This window comes from Diceros bicornis, chromosome 37 (genome assembly GCF_020826845.1).
Source record: "Diceros bicornis minor isolate mBicDic1 chromosome 37, mDicBic1.mat.cur, whole genome shotgun sequence".
In the NCBI taxonomy this organism is placed as follows: domain Eukaryota; kingdom Metazoa; phylum Chordata; class Mammalia; order Perissodactyla; family Rhinocerotidae; genus Diceros; species Diceros bicornis.
Window position 1 is genome coordinate 6,666,581 of NC_080776.1, and position 18,992 is coordinate 6,685,572.

Genomic DNA, 18,992 nt, shown 5'->3' on the forward strand with positions numbered 1-18,992 from the left:
AGTCCCTTTAACATTTCTTGTAGCACTGGTTTCTTGGTGACAAACTCCTTTAATTTTTGCTTATCTGGGAAAATTTTGATCTCTCCTTCCATTTTGAATGATAACCTTGCTGGGTAGAGTATTCTTGGCTGTAAATTTTTTCCTTTTAGCACTTTAAATATATCATGCCATTCTCTTCTAGCCTGTAAGGTTTCTGCTGAGAAGTCAGCTGATAGCCTTATGAGGTTTCCTTTGTATGTAACTTGACATTCTCTTGCGGCTTTTAGGATTCTCTCTTTATCTTTAATTCTGGACATTTTGATTATGATGTGTCTTGGTGTGGGCCTCTTTGGGTTTATCTTGTTTGGGGCTCTCTGTGCTTCCTGTACCTGGATGTCTGTTTCCTTCCTTAGGTTAGGGAAGTTTTCATCTATTATTTCTTGAAATAGATTCTCTGCCCCCTTGTCTCGCTCTTCTCCTTCCGGGACACCTATAACACGGATGTTAGTGCACTTGATGTTGTCCCAGAGGTCCCTCAGACTGTCCTCACTCTTTTTAATTCTTTTCTCTTTTGCCTGTTCACCTTGGGTAATTTCTTCTAGTCTTTCTTCCAGCTCACAGATCCGTTCTTCTGTATCCTCTACTCTGCTTTTGAGTCCCTCTAATGAATTTTTCATTTCCAGTATTGTATTCATCATTTCTGATTGGTTCTTTTTTATATCTTCCATTTCTTTGTTGACATTCTCACTGAGTTCATCTATTCTTCTCCCCAGATCAGTGAGCATCCTTAACACTCTTAGTTTGAACTCTCTGTCGTGTAGGTTGCTCATTTCTGTTTCACTTAGTTCCTTTTCTGGGGTTTTGTCCTGTTCCCTTACTTGGAATGTATTCTTTTGCCTCCTCATTTTGCCTCTTTCCCTGTGCTTGTGTCTACGTATTAGGTAGGTCAGCTATGTCTCCTGCTCTTGGATAGGTGACCTTATGTAAGTGATGCCTTAGGAGGCTTCCAGTGTGCTTCCCTCAGTTCTCAATGTTCCAGGGATGGCCTCTATGTGGGCTACGTGTGTCCTTCTATTGTGGCCTGTTTGCTCTCCCTGTAGGCACCCAGGGAGGCTGAGTTACGCTCCTGGCCAGCTGTTGTAATGCTCAGCTGCTTGTAGTTGTTGTGGGCCCTTCAGTCTCTTTATCAGGTGTGGGGAGCCCCAGTACAGTTGGCTGTAAGCTCTAATACCACATTTATGTTGCAGTATTTCTTTTAACTGAGTAGGCCCCCAGCGTGGCAGGTTGTTAGGCTCAGGGCCTTACAATTGCTGTAAGCCTCTAGCCTATTAGGTCTCTTGTCAGCTCTCTGAGGATTGCAGCTGGGTGGGGCTGGCCTCAGGCACAGGAGCACCCAATCGTTTCAGGCTTTGGAAGGTGGGGCAAACCTCCTATGTGGGTCTTTGAGAAGCACAAGTCTTCTGCAGCTGACAAGCCCTGTTGCCCACAGGTCCACACACACAGTCAACACAGTCCTGCCCGGTGTGAGCGCCCCGACCTCCCCAAGCAGACCCAGTCTCTCCACGGCGGGAGCCCCACACACTCCGCCACCGCCCCACACTCTCCACCAGCTCCTTGTGCACACCCTGCCCCGCTCAAGTCGGCTCAGTTGCCAGGCTGCAGAGAATCCAGTCACCAATCTATGCAGGCCCACAAGTTGCCTGAGGGCTTGTTGTTGGGTAGGGCCAGTCTCTAGGGTGGGCTGCCTGCCCTGGCTGAGCTGGATTAAATCGGTGCTCTAGCGAGTGGAGCAGACCCTGGGCTAGCAGGCCTCAGGGAGAACTCCAATGGCATCTGTGTCAGCACGCCCACACCAGGCCACAACAATGGCCGCCGCCAATGTCCCAGTCCCTGGAGAGGTCTCACCCCTCACCGAGATGCACTCAGGGCCTATTAGGTGAGTCTCTTGTCACCACAGCACTGTGCACCTTTCTTTCTGGTGATTTTAGGATGCTTTCTGGAATGGGTGAGTTTGTGCGTGGGCCCTTTAAGAGCCGGTTTTAGTTTCTTTGTGAACCGGGTTTTCTGGGGGTGCTCCCCAATGCTTTAGTAGCAGGCAAAGTCAGATATTATGCCGCTGGTGTCGATTGTGCTGGGTCCACAAAATGCCCACAGCGGGGGCGTTCCCTGGCTCAGGACCCCGCGCCTCCAGGGAGGCTGCGTACCTGTGAGCCGCTCCCGGCGGCCGTGAAGCTGGCGGCTTGTGAAGGCGGCGTTTTTCTCTCCAGAAGGGAGTCTCTGCCTCTTCTACCCCAGCTAGGATTGTCCGTTGTTGCAGGAGTTCCTCTTATCCAGTTTTCAGTTCTGTCTCAGGGGTAATTTTCCCACGAGTAGTTGTAAATTGGCTGTGTCCACAGGAGGAGGTGAGTTCAGAGTCTGCCTACGCCGCCGTCTTGACTCCGCCCCTGAAACTATATTCTTATACATCAATGCTGGAAAGAGCATAAAGTGGAAACTTCTGGAAAATATTTGATGACATACATAAAGAATGATTTAAATATTCATGATCTCTGATTTTGCAATGCTACTAAGAACACAGGACAAAACAATGCATGAAGATGTTCATTGCAGAGAAAAATTGGAAACAACCTCTAAATGTCCAAAAACAGATGAAAGACTGTAAAATTTGTTACATCTACTCAATTTAATGTCATGCAGCTTTGTAAAAATGATGCTCTCAGGGGCTACTTGGTAACAAAATGTTTATGACCTGTCAAATATGGTAAACTGTCAGTTCATGTATATATCTTTGGCTTATGCAATGTTTTTAAATTTTTAATTTAGTAACCAATATTTTAAAATTTACATAAAAATCACGTCTCTCTGACTCGTCAAAAAAAATCATAACTGGCAAAACTGAGCCCTTTTACATAACAACAATCATTTGGAGCTGAGCAGTAACTGCTCCCTTTAGAGTAAGGAACACATAACCCCCTTTCATTCACAGTCCCTACCCAGCGACACTTGGAGACATTTGAGTTCATGACCCCTGACTTAATTTAATAATCATGATACAAAATTGTACGTATAAATCTCAAATATGCACATGAAAACAATGAAGTCTTCCAAAATGATATGCATGGTTGTATTAGAATCCTAGTATTATGGTTTGTTTTTTTCTATTTTAAAATTTTCTGCTTGACTTTCATATTTTAAAAATGGAGTAGAAATTGACTTTAAGTCAATGTGACCTTTCATCAAATGTCAGTCTTCTAGTAAATATCAGTGATCTCCAGCAACTAGAAGAGAAAGGTGAAGGCCATATGTCTCCTCCCCCACAATCTTACAACCAGGTGCTATGTTTCAAGGAAAGCGCACCTTAGCCCAAATTCTTCTAAACGTTCAAAACTTATTAGCCAGGAATTACACACTTGCTTCCTGTAATCCCAGAGAAGTCTCCCTTTCTTTTCTCAGGACCCACAATATTGAAATGAAAGTTGGAAAGAAACATGAGTGGAAGTTTCATTTTTAGGTAGACACAACAATATTCCATTAACAGAATCAGATAACACAGTGTCAGGTCTGTGAAGTAGGCAGACACGGGACAAATGGGGCTCTAGGCCTCCAGCACTGCTGAGTTTAACAGATTCTTAACACCTTCTTCCCGCAAAGATGATGGAGGCCAGCCTTTCTAGCTTATCTTGACGACTTCTTATTCCATAATGAGAAAATCATTCCTAACACCCTTTATGCAATTTATTGAACCTTCTGGTGTACATTTTGATAAGGATAATTGGAATGATTAAACAACTATCTTTGGAAAGTGGGTTCCTGCTTCGGATACTGCAAAGACTAACAACATGATTATAGGATATATGATAAAGTTCACTTATACATTTCACATTACTAATAGAGAATTTTTAAAGTAAATTGCTACCTAAAAACTATAGCTGTTGGTTTTTGAAAAACGTAATGATCTAGTATAGGTCTATGGTTTACCCAGCTATTATAAATGTCATAATTTTATTTTTGTATTTGTAATATTGTTCTTTCTAAACTTAATCTCACTAAATACTTAGAACATAGATGAGTAGAAAAATCAGAGAAACCTCATTTAGTTACTAAATTATCAAAGGATGAGACTCAAGCTACAACCTGGTTTCCTGACTCAGTTCTCCACAGCCTGGTGTTCTAAACCCACATGTTAAGGGATTTGAAAATTGGGATGCCATGTGTCCATTTGTAATGTGTCAAAACAGAATATGGAATAATACTCCAGAAGCTAATAATAACCCTTGTTGAGACATTGTAAATAGAAAGTCCACAGTGACTGGCCATTTTCATTCTGTACATGGTATGATGGGGAAATTACGAGTATACTCCTTTCAATGCAACTTAATTGAATTTAAACATATTTCTTGTGATATTAGTAATAGGAAGAGACCTGAGGAAATGAATAAATGCATTAATACAATGGAAAAGAAGCCAGGTTTGTGCCATTATCCCTCTCTGATCATTGGAGAATAATCAAACTGGTTTCTGCAGCTGTCAATGCAGTCCTCTTCCAGAAGGTACTGACTTAAACAGGCAACTCTGAGGGAAACTGAGATCTAATGTCTTAGCTAAATACAAGGAACTTTTATGACGGTCTTGAAAAACATTTAACCACTTATGTTAAATGAATTCACTGATAATTATACCTACCTAAGATTAAATTTTTAAAAATAATGTCTTCACTAATTTCAAAGATAAATACATTTTTATAATGATTTGTAATAAAATAATACATATGTCAATAGATAAATGCTCTGGCTTGGTTATAATAAAACTAACAGAATCACCATGTACGTGTCAGACTCGAGTACTGCATTGTTGACTCAGAAACTGTCACAACTGAGTTCCCTAGGGAAAGGATTCTGAAATGGAGATTGGTGAGCAAGAATTTTATTAACAAATACGTATGGAGGAGAGAGGGAAGGCAGGATTGGGGGAAATTTGACTGAGATGTAGTCACAACAAAGGCCCAGCCAATCGAACGGGGAGCTCTGAAGCTGGGATAACCCTTCATAGCCCTGCACCAATTAGCTAGTTAGTAGACACAAGATGCCCCCAGACAGGGGACTAACCTTGGGTGATGGCAACTCCCAGAGAGAGACTCAGCTGAGAGCTCAGACACCAATACCACCAGCAGCTGATGGAATGGATATTTCAGCCCCAAAGGGGCAGACCTGGGTAGTACCCCACATCATCCACTACAGTCACCTCTGTGCTGCTCGGATCCACTTGCTTTTTATGGCAAGTTCTGGGACAGCTCCTCCGGAAGCCTGGTGCATTTCTTTTCCCGAGGAAAATTACATGAAGGCTACCTGGACAACTCACCGCCCTACTGCTGCGGCTGGTCTCAAGGCCACACTAATGCTTATCATCTCTCTCTTCCAGATTCCTGAACAGCACTCCTCAAAACTGCCAAGGTCATCAAAAGCAAAGGAAGTCTGAGAAACTATCAGAGCCAAGAGGAGCCTAAGGAAAATGATGACTAAATGCAATACGGTGCCCTAGAAGAGATCCTGGAACACAGAAAGACATCGGGTAAAAACTAAGATATCTGAATACACTGTGGACTTTAGTTAATAATTATAATGTATCAATATTTGTCCATTCAATGGGACAAATGTACCGTACTAAGGTAAAATGGTAATAATAGGGGAAACTTGGTGTGAGGTGTGTAGGAACTCTCTGCACTATCTTGGCAACTTTTCTGTAAATTTAAAACTATTCTAGGGGCCCGCCCGGTGGCGCAAGCGGTTAAGTGCGCACACTCCCCGGCGGCGGCCCGGGGTTCGCCGGTGCGGATCCCGGTGAGGATCCCGGGCGCGCACCGACGCACCCCTTGTCAAGCCATGCTGTGGTGGCGTCCCATGTAAAGTGGAGAAAGATGGGCAGGGATGTTAGCCCAGGGCCAGTCTTCCTCAGCATAAAGAGGAGGATTGGCAGATGTTAGCTCAGGGCCGATCTTCCTCACAAAAAAAAAAAAAAACTATTCTAAAATTAGAAGTTTATTTTTTAAAGAAAACAGGAAAAAATTGGATTGCTGCTAGACTTTGGCTTATGCCTTGGCAGATCTGAGAAAAACTCAGCTCATGATGAGCAGTGTTTCAAATGATGTGTAATTCTCTTCTGCAAATGTCACGGCCTTGCTCCAGAACCCTAGGGGTCTGTGTTGTCGTTTTCCTACTAGGTTTTCCATATATTCCGTGTGGCATCTTTCCTTATCATCAAGACTTTTAACACTAAATGGTCTGTAAGGTCCTATGATTCAAGTGCCAGGCCACTTGGCCATAGCCTAGACCTGCTTTGGAGCCCTCTCCTGCCTGGACCCCACTCAGAGCTGGCAGTTTTTCACATCACCCACTTATATGGAACGGAGCAGTATTTCCAAGTGAGAACATGAAGAGGCCTCCCAAGCATTCTGCTGGATTCTTGGAGGTGGGAGGTGTAACATGAAATAACTCAACCCTTCCTTTGGAGAGGATAGTCCAGAATTCCCCAGACAACTGGACCCCTAAAAACTTCACTGCAGTGATAGGTCCCTGAGACTGTAGGATTTATCTCCCATCCTCTGAAGTGCACGTCTTTGCCAAGGCCTACAATGCATTTGCCACTTTGCACTCATCAGATCTAATGTCATTGACATAGATCACCAATGCGATATTCTGCAGAATGTCCATATAGTCCAGGTCCCTTCAGACTATATTATAACAGATGGTGGGAGAGTTTAGATAGCTCTGGAGAAATTCCATAAATGTATACTGTTGTCCATCTCAAGTGAATGCAAGCACTTTCTGATCTGCCTTTCTGGTGGGTATGGAAAGAAGATAGCAATGGCCACATACCATGTAGCTGAGTCTGTGGTAATTGATTCTTGCAAAGACTACAGATCTAGCTCAGCATCTGCAGTTAGGGCTACCACTTGGTCGAATTTTCAATAATCTACTTTCATTCTCCAGAATCTATCTAGTTCTCATTGGGGCCAGAGTGGTGAATTAAATGGAATTATGATCAGGACCAATACTCCTGCATCCTTTAGGTCTTTTAAGGGTAGCACTAATCTCTGCCATCTCCGTGGGATGCCATATTGATTTTGGTGTACTATCTTGACCAAGGAGTGGAGTAATTTCAGAGGCTTCCACTTAGCTTCCCCATTAAGACAGTTTTTAACCCAAAGGCCAAGAAACAAATGGTGGTTCTGCCAAGTCCCAAATATGTTCAGCCCGATACTTTATTCTGGAAATGGGGAGATGACCATTGGGTAGATCCATGGACTCAATGGATCTACTGGAGTTAGACTTGGGATAGGACTCCATTTATTATCCGAATCCCATATGCCCCCATTCTAAAAAGCACACTACAGTGATACTCTTGTTCCTGAGCATCAATGTCAACTTGGACCTTGTGTCCCATGTCCTCAGAGTGTTTGTGTACACTCCTTTCTCTAGTGCACAGTTATCCAACTATATAACCATAGGTCCTTTTGAGGAAGGACTAGAGGAACCATTGCCATATACACTTGCAGTGGTGTTGCAAAGTCCTCCTTCTCGGGGATCCAGCCCTTCCTTCAGTCAGTAGTTTCTGGGTCTGGAAAATAGTCAAGGTCTGGAAACTTGGCAAGAGATCACAACTTTTTATTAGGGTGGCTGTGCCCTACCCATCTCCTGATCTTCATCCTTGAGATCTTTTGATGGTATAGCTTGAGCAATACTCTTATTGGCTACCCATCTATTTTTCCCTAGGAATGCCATATTCTATTAACCACCTCCAAATCTCTCTGCAGGTACCCCTCAGACCCGGCCACTCATTATGATAATTGTGCCCACTTTGCTTCTGATGGTGAAGCACTGCCTCTGGGGCTCCATTCTTCCATCTCCATTGCCATTGGTGAGCCCATTTCTGGAACAGCATCTGGCCTGCAGGGCCACACTGAGGTTCTCAGTGATGCTGTGCCCCTCACCAATGCATTCCTTACCTCTTCAGTGAATGTGTCCTCTGTGCCTTCCTGGGAAAACATAAGAAAACATGAACAGTTTATTGCTCTTTGCAATAATATTCATGAAATAGGAAATCAGGTGTTTGGTCTGCTAGTTATAGGGTTTTTTTTCCCCTGGTGCACATTAAAATAAATAAATATTAACATAAAAATGTGCATCCGTCGACCACTTGAAATCTCTCCGCATACACAGACGAACCTTTGAGAACACTACAGTAGTCAACAGGGAGACATTTAAAAAGCCAGAAAACCCTCCAGCCTCCTGCACGTCTGTGGATCCTGGTCCTGCTGAGCATCTTGTGACTCCTGAAGTGGTCACTTCGGTCACCCTCGAGCCTCTCTCATGTGCTGCAGTGTCCACTGGACTTGAGCCCAGATCTGCCCCTTGACTGGCTTTAGAATGAGGTGGGGGGCCTTAATCTCTCTGCCTCTCAGCGTCTTTACCCTTTAGTTTAAAGGGATTAGGGAAAGAATATCTGTCCCTTCTTATTTCTCGGAAATATAACACACATCCAATTGAACAGTAAACAGAGAAACCTTTTAATTCTTTAGAAGGAAAATTTCCTGGATGATCCCACGTGTTTTTATAATCATAGAGACAATCTTATCCTCACTCATTCATTACCAAAAATAAAGACTATGGTTACACTTTATCCTCCAAAGTGCAAACAATCTTATCTATTTTGACATGAAAAAAGGCAGAAAGACAAAACACAAGTTCTATGGACAGAGATGAAAACAATACAATTTTCAAAGTTTTTTGGTTTATTTTATTGTTCATTTTTGCTTTTGTTTGTGTCACTGTTTGTATGTTGTAAGAGCCTACAGAAGTGACGGAAAATATCTGCAGGCTAGTTTTAAGCAACATGAAAGGGATTAAGCTCTAAATATAAAAAATAAAACTTTTAGCTTACTTATTAACCTAGAAAGAATTTTCTGGAAACATGTCAGTTAAATTGGCCTGCCATGCATTAAAAAATGGAGAACATGGATCTCCTTTAACAAATATTTTAAAAATTGTGTACACCACCAGAAGAGCTAGTCAGTGTGTGGAAATTTTCAAGTCTCCTGGACAGACTGAACACACGTTACTTTTTAACCTAAAGTCAGAATAGAAAAGTCTGTAAAAGTGAAAATATTGCCATTGTTCTCAGCAATTAACTGATAAATCCTACAAGTTCTGAAAGTCTTTAAATAAAATGAACCATGATTTCCCGGCCAGCTCCTTGCTTAAGAGGTAAGTAACTTCTGAAACTGGATTTCTCCATCTGTGGATAGAAGCAAGGTGCATCGGCAGCATTGCTGCATTTTGAAAATCATCTTCAGAATGAAAGAAAGTCCAGCAATGACCTTCTTCCACGCAACACTGCCTGCAGAGCTGCAAGTCTGCAAGAGAGGTCCCTGGGCAGGTGCAACTCTCATCCGATGAGCCGGAAACAGATTAAAGAGCAGAGAAGGAAATGGAAGTCAAATGTTTCAGTTTACAGATCGTATCTTGGATAAAACATAAAATATCAAGGGCTTATGGATGAGAAATGGACAATATGCAAAAATGAGGTAACCAGATATCAATAGTATTGAGAATTTAAGACGCTTGTACCGCAACCGAAGGCAGGACTTTTTACACGTAACTGCAGGAAGTTCTGCTTGAGATCATTCTACTTGGAACTCACTTCTGAGCAGCACTTCTAGACATTTCTATTATCTGGTACATCTAAACTTCTGAATAATCATAACTGATACTCAAAATGATGCCTCTGACACCCTGCAAGTTTCTGTAGGTTCTTCCAAATCAAAGAAAGGTCCCATAGTGCCTGCTATTATTTTGGTGTCAGCCTATATTATATAACAATTATTTAAAAATTGGTAATCTGTATTTAGGCTCAATGATAGCTCTCTCTACTAATCTTATTGTTCCATTAAGTAGAATATCCCACTCTCCCAACAGGATTAATGATTAGAGCTTACTGCATAACCAAAACCGAAATAGGGGCCATGGGTTCTTGGAATCTAATCGCCCATGATGAAACAGCCCCCTGACCAACTCTCTGATGCGAGATCACCAGATGTTTCCACGCAACTTGAACATTTCATAAAGTCCTCATGAAGACCAGATCTCCAAACCCTTAGATTTTTGTAGGATTCAGAATCATTTTTCACTTAGCCAGCCCCAGTGAGCTAGCTAGCTCACTCTCTTCTATATGCATTTGTCCAACTTTGGTTGCTTGTTGAGTTCCAGTCAAAGAATTCCAATTCTGCCTCCCAGCCTCTCCTTTAGGGACTTGGACATGGAAGGTAGTGCAGTTCTTTCTGGCCATCTGCCAGGTATGGGACCCCAGGCTTCTTGGGGTAAGCTTGACTGGCAATTTTAAAGAACTCTTCTGCAGCATCGAGAGCAATGAGACGGTCCTGCCAAAAAATTAAAAATAAAAAGATTGTCAAGATGGAAACCAAGCCATGTAGATGGGAAAACCAAACAACAAAACTTACCCTAAAAAAATAATGAGCAAGTGAAACATTTATTAAATTTTTCTCAACAAATTTAGAGACACTCCTTAATCCTTTACTTACATTAGCCAAGAAACATTCCACCTCTCTTCGAGTCCTTTCAAATTCTTTTGCAGTCTTACGTTATATTAACAGTACTTCTCACATCTCTTTGACTTACAGATGGTTCAGAAAGCTGACTACACAGCACAACGGGCTGAAAAATACAGATTCAACCCAAGCCTCAACAGGTCTGAGTGCAATCCAGAAATGTGACTTTTTAAAGCCCATGAGGTGATTCTGATGTTGTTGGCACCGGAAACCGTGCACAAGACACTGGCATCATCGGCCACCTCATACTGTGGTGGAGCTGGTGGTGTTGGCATGGTAAGTGTACGGAACAACAGAAACACACAAATTTCAAGCAAAAGCAGAGCAGATGAAAAAATGCATCCACTTACCACAACAAAGAGATATCTCTCCGAGAGCTCCCAACTCGTTGGGAAAATGTTGGTCTCTTCAGCCAGTTTTAACAACATCTCTCGAGCTTTCTTTGTGTTTTTAGAGTCACTCATGGTGCTGAGTTTTGTCACCGACAACAAAGAGTCTGCTTCCTTTTGAAAACCTAAGGTAACAAATTTACCCCTCCTGAAAAGTAGTCACAAGGAGGTGAATGACCTGCAGGAGATTAAGAAGGGACCCGAATGCGGATTCTGAACAAACATCAGGAAACTGAAGCCAAAGGCACCGCTCCACGTGCTGCTTCCCAGCTCAGGGTAACTGGCAGGGTCTTTAATCAAAATTCGTGTGATGTTTCTCCTTGTTTAATTTTCTTTGTTAACTTTTCCCTCCAAGTTAAGCCTCAGATACTCACCCACTGATGGCTTGCTGCTCTTTTTTTTGGACTGAAACCCCCCTCCCACACGCTACTTTTCACCTCCTCCTCTGTCCCCTGAATCCCACCCACCTTTGCAGCTTGAGAACTGCAAAGTGGTCACCTCCAGGCCCCTACTTCTCCAAGCCCAGATTCTCTGCCCAGAGGCAATATGGTTGGCTGGTTAAAATTACTTACCCAAAGGTATAAAAGACTCATAGATTTACACCTGCCTGGAATAACTTACATTATAAAAAGGAGACTAGTAAGTCACAACGATACTGGATGAGTAAAGAGAGTAGAGGTCCACCCCATCCCACTGTATCCCAACTAAAGCAACAGGGGCTAGCAACACAGTACCTCACTTTTGAATGGTTATGATGCCAAGGTGTCATGTTCCCTTCCAAAGCAGAAGGATTGAGGACTTCAAAATTGATAAATTCACTTTTTAAACATTAAAACAAGCTTATTTTATAATGTGAGGGCCTTGTTTATTGTATCACAACCCTGGAAGAATTAAGAAAAACCAATACCCAACAGCTTCTCTCATGCCACTGGTGTTTTTCCCAGCTTTGAAGCTTTTCTATCTTTTAATCCTTTTGAGAGTCTACACTGAATTTTGCTGTCTTTCTTACACACAATATTCTCCCAACCTACCTTATCTTATAAAACTTCTACTAACTGGCCAATCACTCTCATTTAATTCAATCTATGTCAATGCCAGAAAGTTCAAGGTAGCGCCCGTGTGACTTCCCTGCTCTGTGCTGCTCAATATGTGGACAGATGGAGTAACACGTGGCTAAGCATGTCCTTAGGACGCGGGCTGGCGATAACATAAATATCAGATGTTTATGCTTGAGGATATAAGGAGAACAGGATCTGGAAAATAACTAGTACACAGGAGCCTTAATTAGTCAATTACTGACATCCCTTTCATAAAAACCATGGTGAAGTAAGTGAAGAGGAATGATCACAACCAGTTATTTTTACCATTTCCTACTCAATTTCAGACTCACCTAGATCTTCTAAAATGCGTTTCCATCTGTCTCTCACTTCCCTTCGAATCTGTCGCAGGGCGTAGATATCATAGTTGAGTTTTTGCCACTCCTGTAGGAAAATTAAAATTCAGTTTTATTTTTATCCTTGGGCTTAAACCCCTATGTAATTCCCAAACTTAAGCTGTTTAAATATGTGGTTCTCCTCTTCACTAATCTTTGAAGTATATCTAAAAGAAGAGAAGGAGATGGGTGAGATGGGGTTGACGGGAACACATCAGCTACCATTTCTGGAGAATCTGCGATGTACCAGGTGGTATGACATGTTACATAAATTATCTTAGTCTAACTCTTCACATTACATATTCTCTTAACTTTAGTGATCTCACCTGCCAAGTGGGGATGACACTAGTTCATATTCCATTCAAGATTGTTATAAAGAGTAAAGATATAAAAAAGCACAATACCTGCTCACAGGGAACACCTAATACAATCCATGTATTATTAAAGTCATTTTATAGATGAAGAAACCAAGGCTCAAAGAGGTTAAATGGCTAATCCATCATCATTCAGCTAATAGGTATCAGAACTGGTATTTGAATTCAGGTCTCACTCCAAAGTTCATGAGAAAAATGACATACAACGAATTTATGTCTTCCTTTGTTATCAGAAGAAAGTAGACCTGGGAATCCCAAATTTCTTGATTTCCAGCCCATGTTTCTTTCACCTTATCTCAGCATCACTCTCTATCATTTATATTCCCACAATAGGATGAATCTTTCAAGCACTCAGCAGAACTATCAAAAGGTTATCATTCTGAAAATTTCAATCTTTTTAGGAGTAGGCCATCCTATTGGTCCCTAAACAGAACTTGAATCTTTCAGGAGAATTAGAATCTTTACGAAGCTAAGCATTCCTTTCAAATGTCACGGAAATTTGTTTTTAAAGAGCTTTAACTATATAAAACAGTCATTTTATAGAGTATACTTTTTCCTCTTAGCAAAAACATTAACCACACAACTATCCTAACACACAGCTTTAAAGAAGATCATTCTAAATGCTCAATTTAAGACTGAAGTTATATGATATTTTGACTCCTCTAACTGAAAATGTTTCAATGATGCCATTATTTCCCTACTCAGCTCCTTTCAAGGCTTGCTCATTGCTAACCAACTCTCACAACTGGTTAAGAGAAATCAATTCAGCTGCCATTCACAAATATTTATAGATATCACTTAGAAAAAGAAAAGTTAACAAAATAAAGTGTGTTTTGTTATGACTGCATTTCAGGTCTTGTATCTAAGGATATGTCATCAAAAGGCTATGGATTTCAGTTATTTTCTAGAAGTCAGAAAGTGGTCAACTTGAGGATTCTTTCCTGGTTCTCTTTTTCTGACCAAAGATGTGTGAGCACATGTGTGTGCACACACGTGTGGTGATCGGGGTCAGGGATAAAGTCTGTGACCCTGGAAGAGAGCAAAGTGAACTGAGTCATCTCAGAAATATGCAACCCTGACCTCATCTTTAGCATCATGTTAAACCACACCCATCTAATCCCCCACAGAATGTATAAGATGTGGGGGGAAAAACTCAAGTACTGAGGTTTTCATTGGATGGGGCCTGAATTGGCCCTTCAATATGTAGCATCTTGGAAGGAGCATGGATGCTAGAGCGAGACTTCCAGGTTTGGTTCCCAGCTCCATTAGTTATTAACAGCCTGATTTCGAGCAAGTTCATAACCTCACTGTGTCTCTGTGGCCTCATCTGCAATACGGGGATAGTAGTACAACCTACCGCATTCACTTACTTCAAGGATCAAATGCATTAATGCAAGCCTTGAAAACTGTGTTTGGTGCACATTCTCCTCCAATTCAGTGTAGGCACAACTAAGAAACAATCTCCCAAAACTCAGGATGATTTCTATTATGAGGATTGAGGACACTACACATGACATTATGCAGTATCTCACTTGTGAGGACCTCCAGAAGACAAATTTCTCTGCTCTTGACATCAGGTACAATTTCACTTTTCCTGAAAATTGTTCCCTTTTTCTGGACATTGTGAATATTATAACTGATCAGTTTCCACGCTGACCTGAAAATGTAGAGTCCTTTCATGGAAGATTTGTAGGATTTTGAAAGTGTTTTGGAATTACCAAAATTCTTTACTACTTTTTATGTCTTTATTCATGTTTTTTCTCTTTCTCACCTTCTAGTTTGTGGTATCTCACTGTATTTTCATGGAAGTTGCCTTAAGACCTTTATGACAAAAAGAATATAACTAAATAAAACATTACCCAGAGCAGAGCTGTGCTTATTCTCAATGAAACTGACCCTCCTTGCCGGACTAAATGAAAAGTAATACAAGTCTTAGTTACACTTGATTAGAGACCCACACAATCAATCTGAAGTGAGTTGCTTCACATACTCACACAACCTTAAATTCTGTAACAAACCACTAGGTGGCTTCATTAACTTGCGATTAAAGGTCTCTGCTAATTTTTCTTTTAGCTCCTAAGGCTGATGTCTCAGACTTTGTTCCTTCAACTAAGTGTAGCCAAATCTCAATTTTTCAGATACCCATCCATCACTGGGTGATCCTGGCTTCAGACTTTTTTTAAATCTTTCTCTTCCTGCTGTCCATCTGTCATTTATTTTGCAATTCCTAAATACCAACACTAAAAGTTACACAAATTCATTCCGTCTCAGTGTCTGTTACTCTGATAAAGGGTTGGATGGAGAAGCAACAATATGAGATATAAAAATCTGGTGAGGATGGATCCACACACGGTGCATGTGTGCTTGTTAAGATTAGTGGAAGGAAACTATTTTCATATATCCATATTATTACTGTCTTCTTTTGACAGAATAGTTATGAAAGTATAAAAGTATCTGGGAGTTTTGTGCAAAGTTGAAAGCTCTAAGACCAGTAGCAGCTTGGGTAGGGTTTTAACTAAGAATTGGCTTTTGAGAAAATAAACAGTAAGAGGGGAATTTGAATTCCTGTTTAACACATGATCCCAAAGAATAGAATCTAAATACAGCAAATGACAAATGGTGATGTACAAAATCTTACCCACAACTAAAGAAACTAACTCACCTATTCCCTGGTATTAGAGAAAAACAAGTCTTGGGGTACCCTTCTACAATATTTAAATTGTAACAATTTGTTTTTAGACAAATAATTTGAAAATAACAATTAAAGATCAGTTAAATATTCTTCACAGGTAAGTGGAAACAAATCTACTAGACATCAAATGTTGAAGTCTTATTTTCTAAAATAATCTTTTGCTTCTTTTCTCATGATTTCTGAAATAATCGTTGCGATGCTGTGGCTGGAAACGTTAACAATGAGGAAATGTGCAAAGGTATAATAAAAGAAATAATGCAGAATTAATGTCATAAGATTATAGGAACCAAGTCAAACTGAAAAACATGTGATTGAAAATGAAGAACTGAGTGCGCAGAGCTGAAATCTTGAGGCTTTTCTCCTCTCGAGCTGTCTCAGATTAGGGTGCCAGACAAGAAGGTGGAGGCAACAGTGTGCGAGGCAGAACAAAGTTCGGTCTCCTGCAGTAGCTAGTTCTCCTCCAGCTTTCGACCCCAAGAGATGACCTTGACCTTGACCTTGACCTTTGATTCCAGCAACTAGGATCATTTTCTCATGCACGAAATTAAAGCATTTTATTCTCACCTACACTATGTTGTTGTGAGGTTGTGGATAAATGGGACAGTTCAAAAGTACTTTTTATTTCTTATTAAAAAGGTGAATTAGACATTTAAAGAAAGGTACTCTAACAGTAGGTTACACATATTTTAAATCATCTTAAAGTCACAGGAACAATTTCAAAAGAGATCAATTTATTTTTAATTATAAACATACTATCATATAGAAGTGAAACTTCAAAGAGAACAGAAGGGTACAAAATGAAAACTAAAAGCTTGCTTTCCCATCCTCTTTTTCTAGCCTTATTCTTCAGGGGTAATTACTTTTGAACATTTCTCCTTCCTCCTCCTCCTCCTCCTAACGTGTCATTTAGTTTTTCCTCTGTGCTCTCTCTCTCTCTCTCTCTCTGATTGCAAAGGGAGGCTCGAAAAGTGGAGAAATATTATCAGTAGTATTTGAACCAATCACGATCCATCCCCTGGGGCTGGCACCTTGATGCCCAAACCAAAGCTGGGTTCTGGTAGCAAGAAAGAAAGGAAGGATACGGACACCTGGGTGGCCAGTATGTCAGCAACTAATATGTTTGCCACAAGCAAATATTTGCTGTTTGCTTCTCCAACATCTATCTTCCCCTTCTCTCATCAATCTGTCAAGTTCATCCAGACTTTCCTTTGCAGAACAGTTACTCACATTCTCAGCCCTAAGAGTGGACACCAATTGGCTTACACCAACAAACTCAACTTTGGCTGTATATTATAATCAATCTGGGAGCTTTTTAAAATACCAATGCATGGGATCCACCTCCCAGGCCCTGTTCTCTCTTTCCCTGGATGACACGGTGTGAGGTACAAAATCTAGAACTGCTCCCATCACTTTTACTCCCGGGGAAGAGCCAGCCGAAGGAAGAAGTCAACATTCAGGAGGATGAAGATGAAAGAATCGGAGAGACAGAGCCTAAGGACATCCTGGGCCTCCGGATCAAATCTCATCTCAAGTCAGTGCTACTTTTGGAACTCTCTGTTATCTCAGCCAATTCCACTTAGGTTTAGACAACGAGTTGTTTTTCTGGCCCTTGCATCTGAAAGATTCATGTTACAAAGACCATTCACTGAATATATAAACAAAAAGGAAACTATAAGTACTGCACAAAAATTAGTCTCATATTTTCCTACCTCTAGCCCCTGGGGGAAAATGTTCAGCATATAGACCTACTTAGCTGGGGATGGATAAGCCTTACAGGAATGCAGTGTTAATGGCTCTGCCTGGATCCCAGTCTTCTGTCCCAGGAGTGCCTTAGGCAATGACACAGATACAACAGCAGCCCTTTCTGTATCCAGTGATTACTTTATGATGCCTTCCCTGAATTCTGTCCATCAGAGCAGAGCTTCTCACTCTCTCAAGACTGTTGTTAAACCCAGGGGAGGAGGTGGTTTATATCTCATTGGCTAATTTCTTCCAATGATCCGGGGGAGAGGGTCCAAGTATCACTGGCTTAACCTCTCAATTCCCTTACTTACAAAGACACGTAAAATCCTTCTGCTTGGATCTAACGATCAGTTCAAAGTTAACTTTTGATTCATAATAACTTTGAGCCAAAACCTATTCGCCACTGGAAACCCAAGCATTAGGATGACCTTGTCTCTTTTCTGTCTTGGATGGTGAAAAACCATCTTCAGAGGAAGATGCTCATACACAGGATAAAATCTGCGTCATCTTCTTCATTCCGTACCCCAAGATCAGATATCACAAACTGAACTTTAAGAAATGGTCCTTATTATATTTGATCAGCATAAAACCCAGCCAGAAGATCCTTCCCATATTTTACATAAAAATGTAACTTTCTCCATGCTCAACTGTCAGCAGCAGTCAAGCCAGAGTTCAAATTTAAATGCATCTAATTCCAAGCCACATACCCTTATAAAAACAAAAACAGAAAGGAAACAGAAAAGAATGACTACTTATTGTTGCTTCCCCAACACAGTTTCTTTCTCCTTGTGTATTTATTGTTTGTTTCTTTAAGTTAGGTAATACATTCATATGATTCACAACTCAAAAAGTACTAAAGGCTCTGTCCCCAAGCCACCAGTGTCCTCTCTACAAGTAATAAATGTTATCAATTTCTCCTGTACCCTTCCATTTCTTTCCCATAAATGGTAGCATACTATATCCTGCACTTTTCACTTAATAATATATTTTAGCAATCACTGTGTATCAGAATATAAGGTTCTAGATCCTTCTTTAATTTTTTTGTGTGTGTGTGAGGTCTAGCCCTGAGCTAAGATCCAGTGCCAATCCTCCCCTTTTTTCTTGAAGAAGAGTGGCCCTGAGCTAACATCCGTGCCCATCTTCCTCTACTTTATATGGGACACTGACACAGCATGGCTTACCAAGCGGTGCGTCAGTGTGCGCCCAGGGTTCTGAACCTCCGAACCCCGGGCAGCCGAAGCGGAGCTCGCGCACTTAACCCCTTGTGCCACCGGGCCAGTCCCTAACTGACTTTTTGACCATCTGGTGTAGACAGAAACAGAATTATAATAAACATATATATTTGTTTTATAGAAAACGGTTCCCTAAAAAATTACAATATGTTCCCAAATGTGCCTTAAAACTAGAAAATGCCTTAAGACTTTCTGCTTCGAAGTCATTCTTTCTAACATCACCACCAAAAAGAATTAAGTACCCACATGTGTCATGTCATGCACTATGGACACCCTTTTGGGAATTTCCACTTCAAGTCAACATCGACACTAAAAGAAGACACCATACAACTGTGGCTATAACAACAGTGCAGTAGAAAAGTTAAACATCTAAACCAGGAAACTACAAAGTGAAGAGTAGCCAAACACTTTTACTTGAAAATGATAGCTTTGGGCCGGCCCCGTGGCTTAGCGGTTAAGCGCGTGCGCTCTGCTGCTGGCGGCCCGGGGTTCGGATCCAGGGCGTGCACCAACACACCGCTTCTCTGGCC

At 41.2% G+C, this 18,992-nt stretch overlaps 1 protein-coding gene across 2 annotated transcripts in view; it reads right to left on the reverse strand.

The window, feature by feature from the left end:
* Positions 1-8,518: 8,518 nt before the first annotated feature.
* MREG (melanoregulin) overlaps positions 8,519-18,992 on the reverse strand; it is a 66,229-nt gene continuing 55,755 nt past the window's right edge. For both annotated transcript variants that reach the window (XM_058532958.1, XM_058532957.1), the window contains exons 3-5: positions 12,380-12,470; positions 10,951-11,114; positions 8,519-10,411 (exon numbers count right to left, since the gene is read on the reverse strand). In XM_058532958.1, the coding sequence (XP_058388941.1) occupies positions 10,277-10,411; positions 10,951-11,114; positions 12,380-12,470 (390 nt within the window). In that variant the 3' untranslated portion in view covers positions 8,519-10,276. The remainder of the gene's footprint in view (positions 10,412-10,950; positions 11,115-12,379; positions 12,471-18,992) is intronic.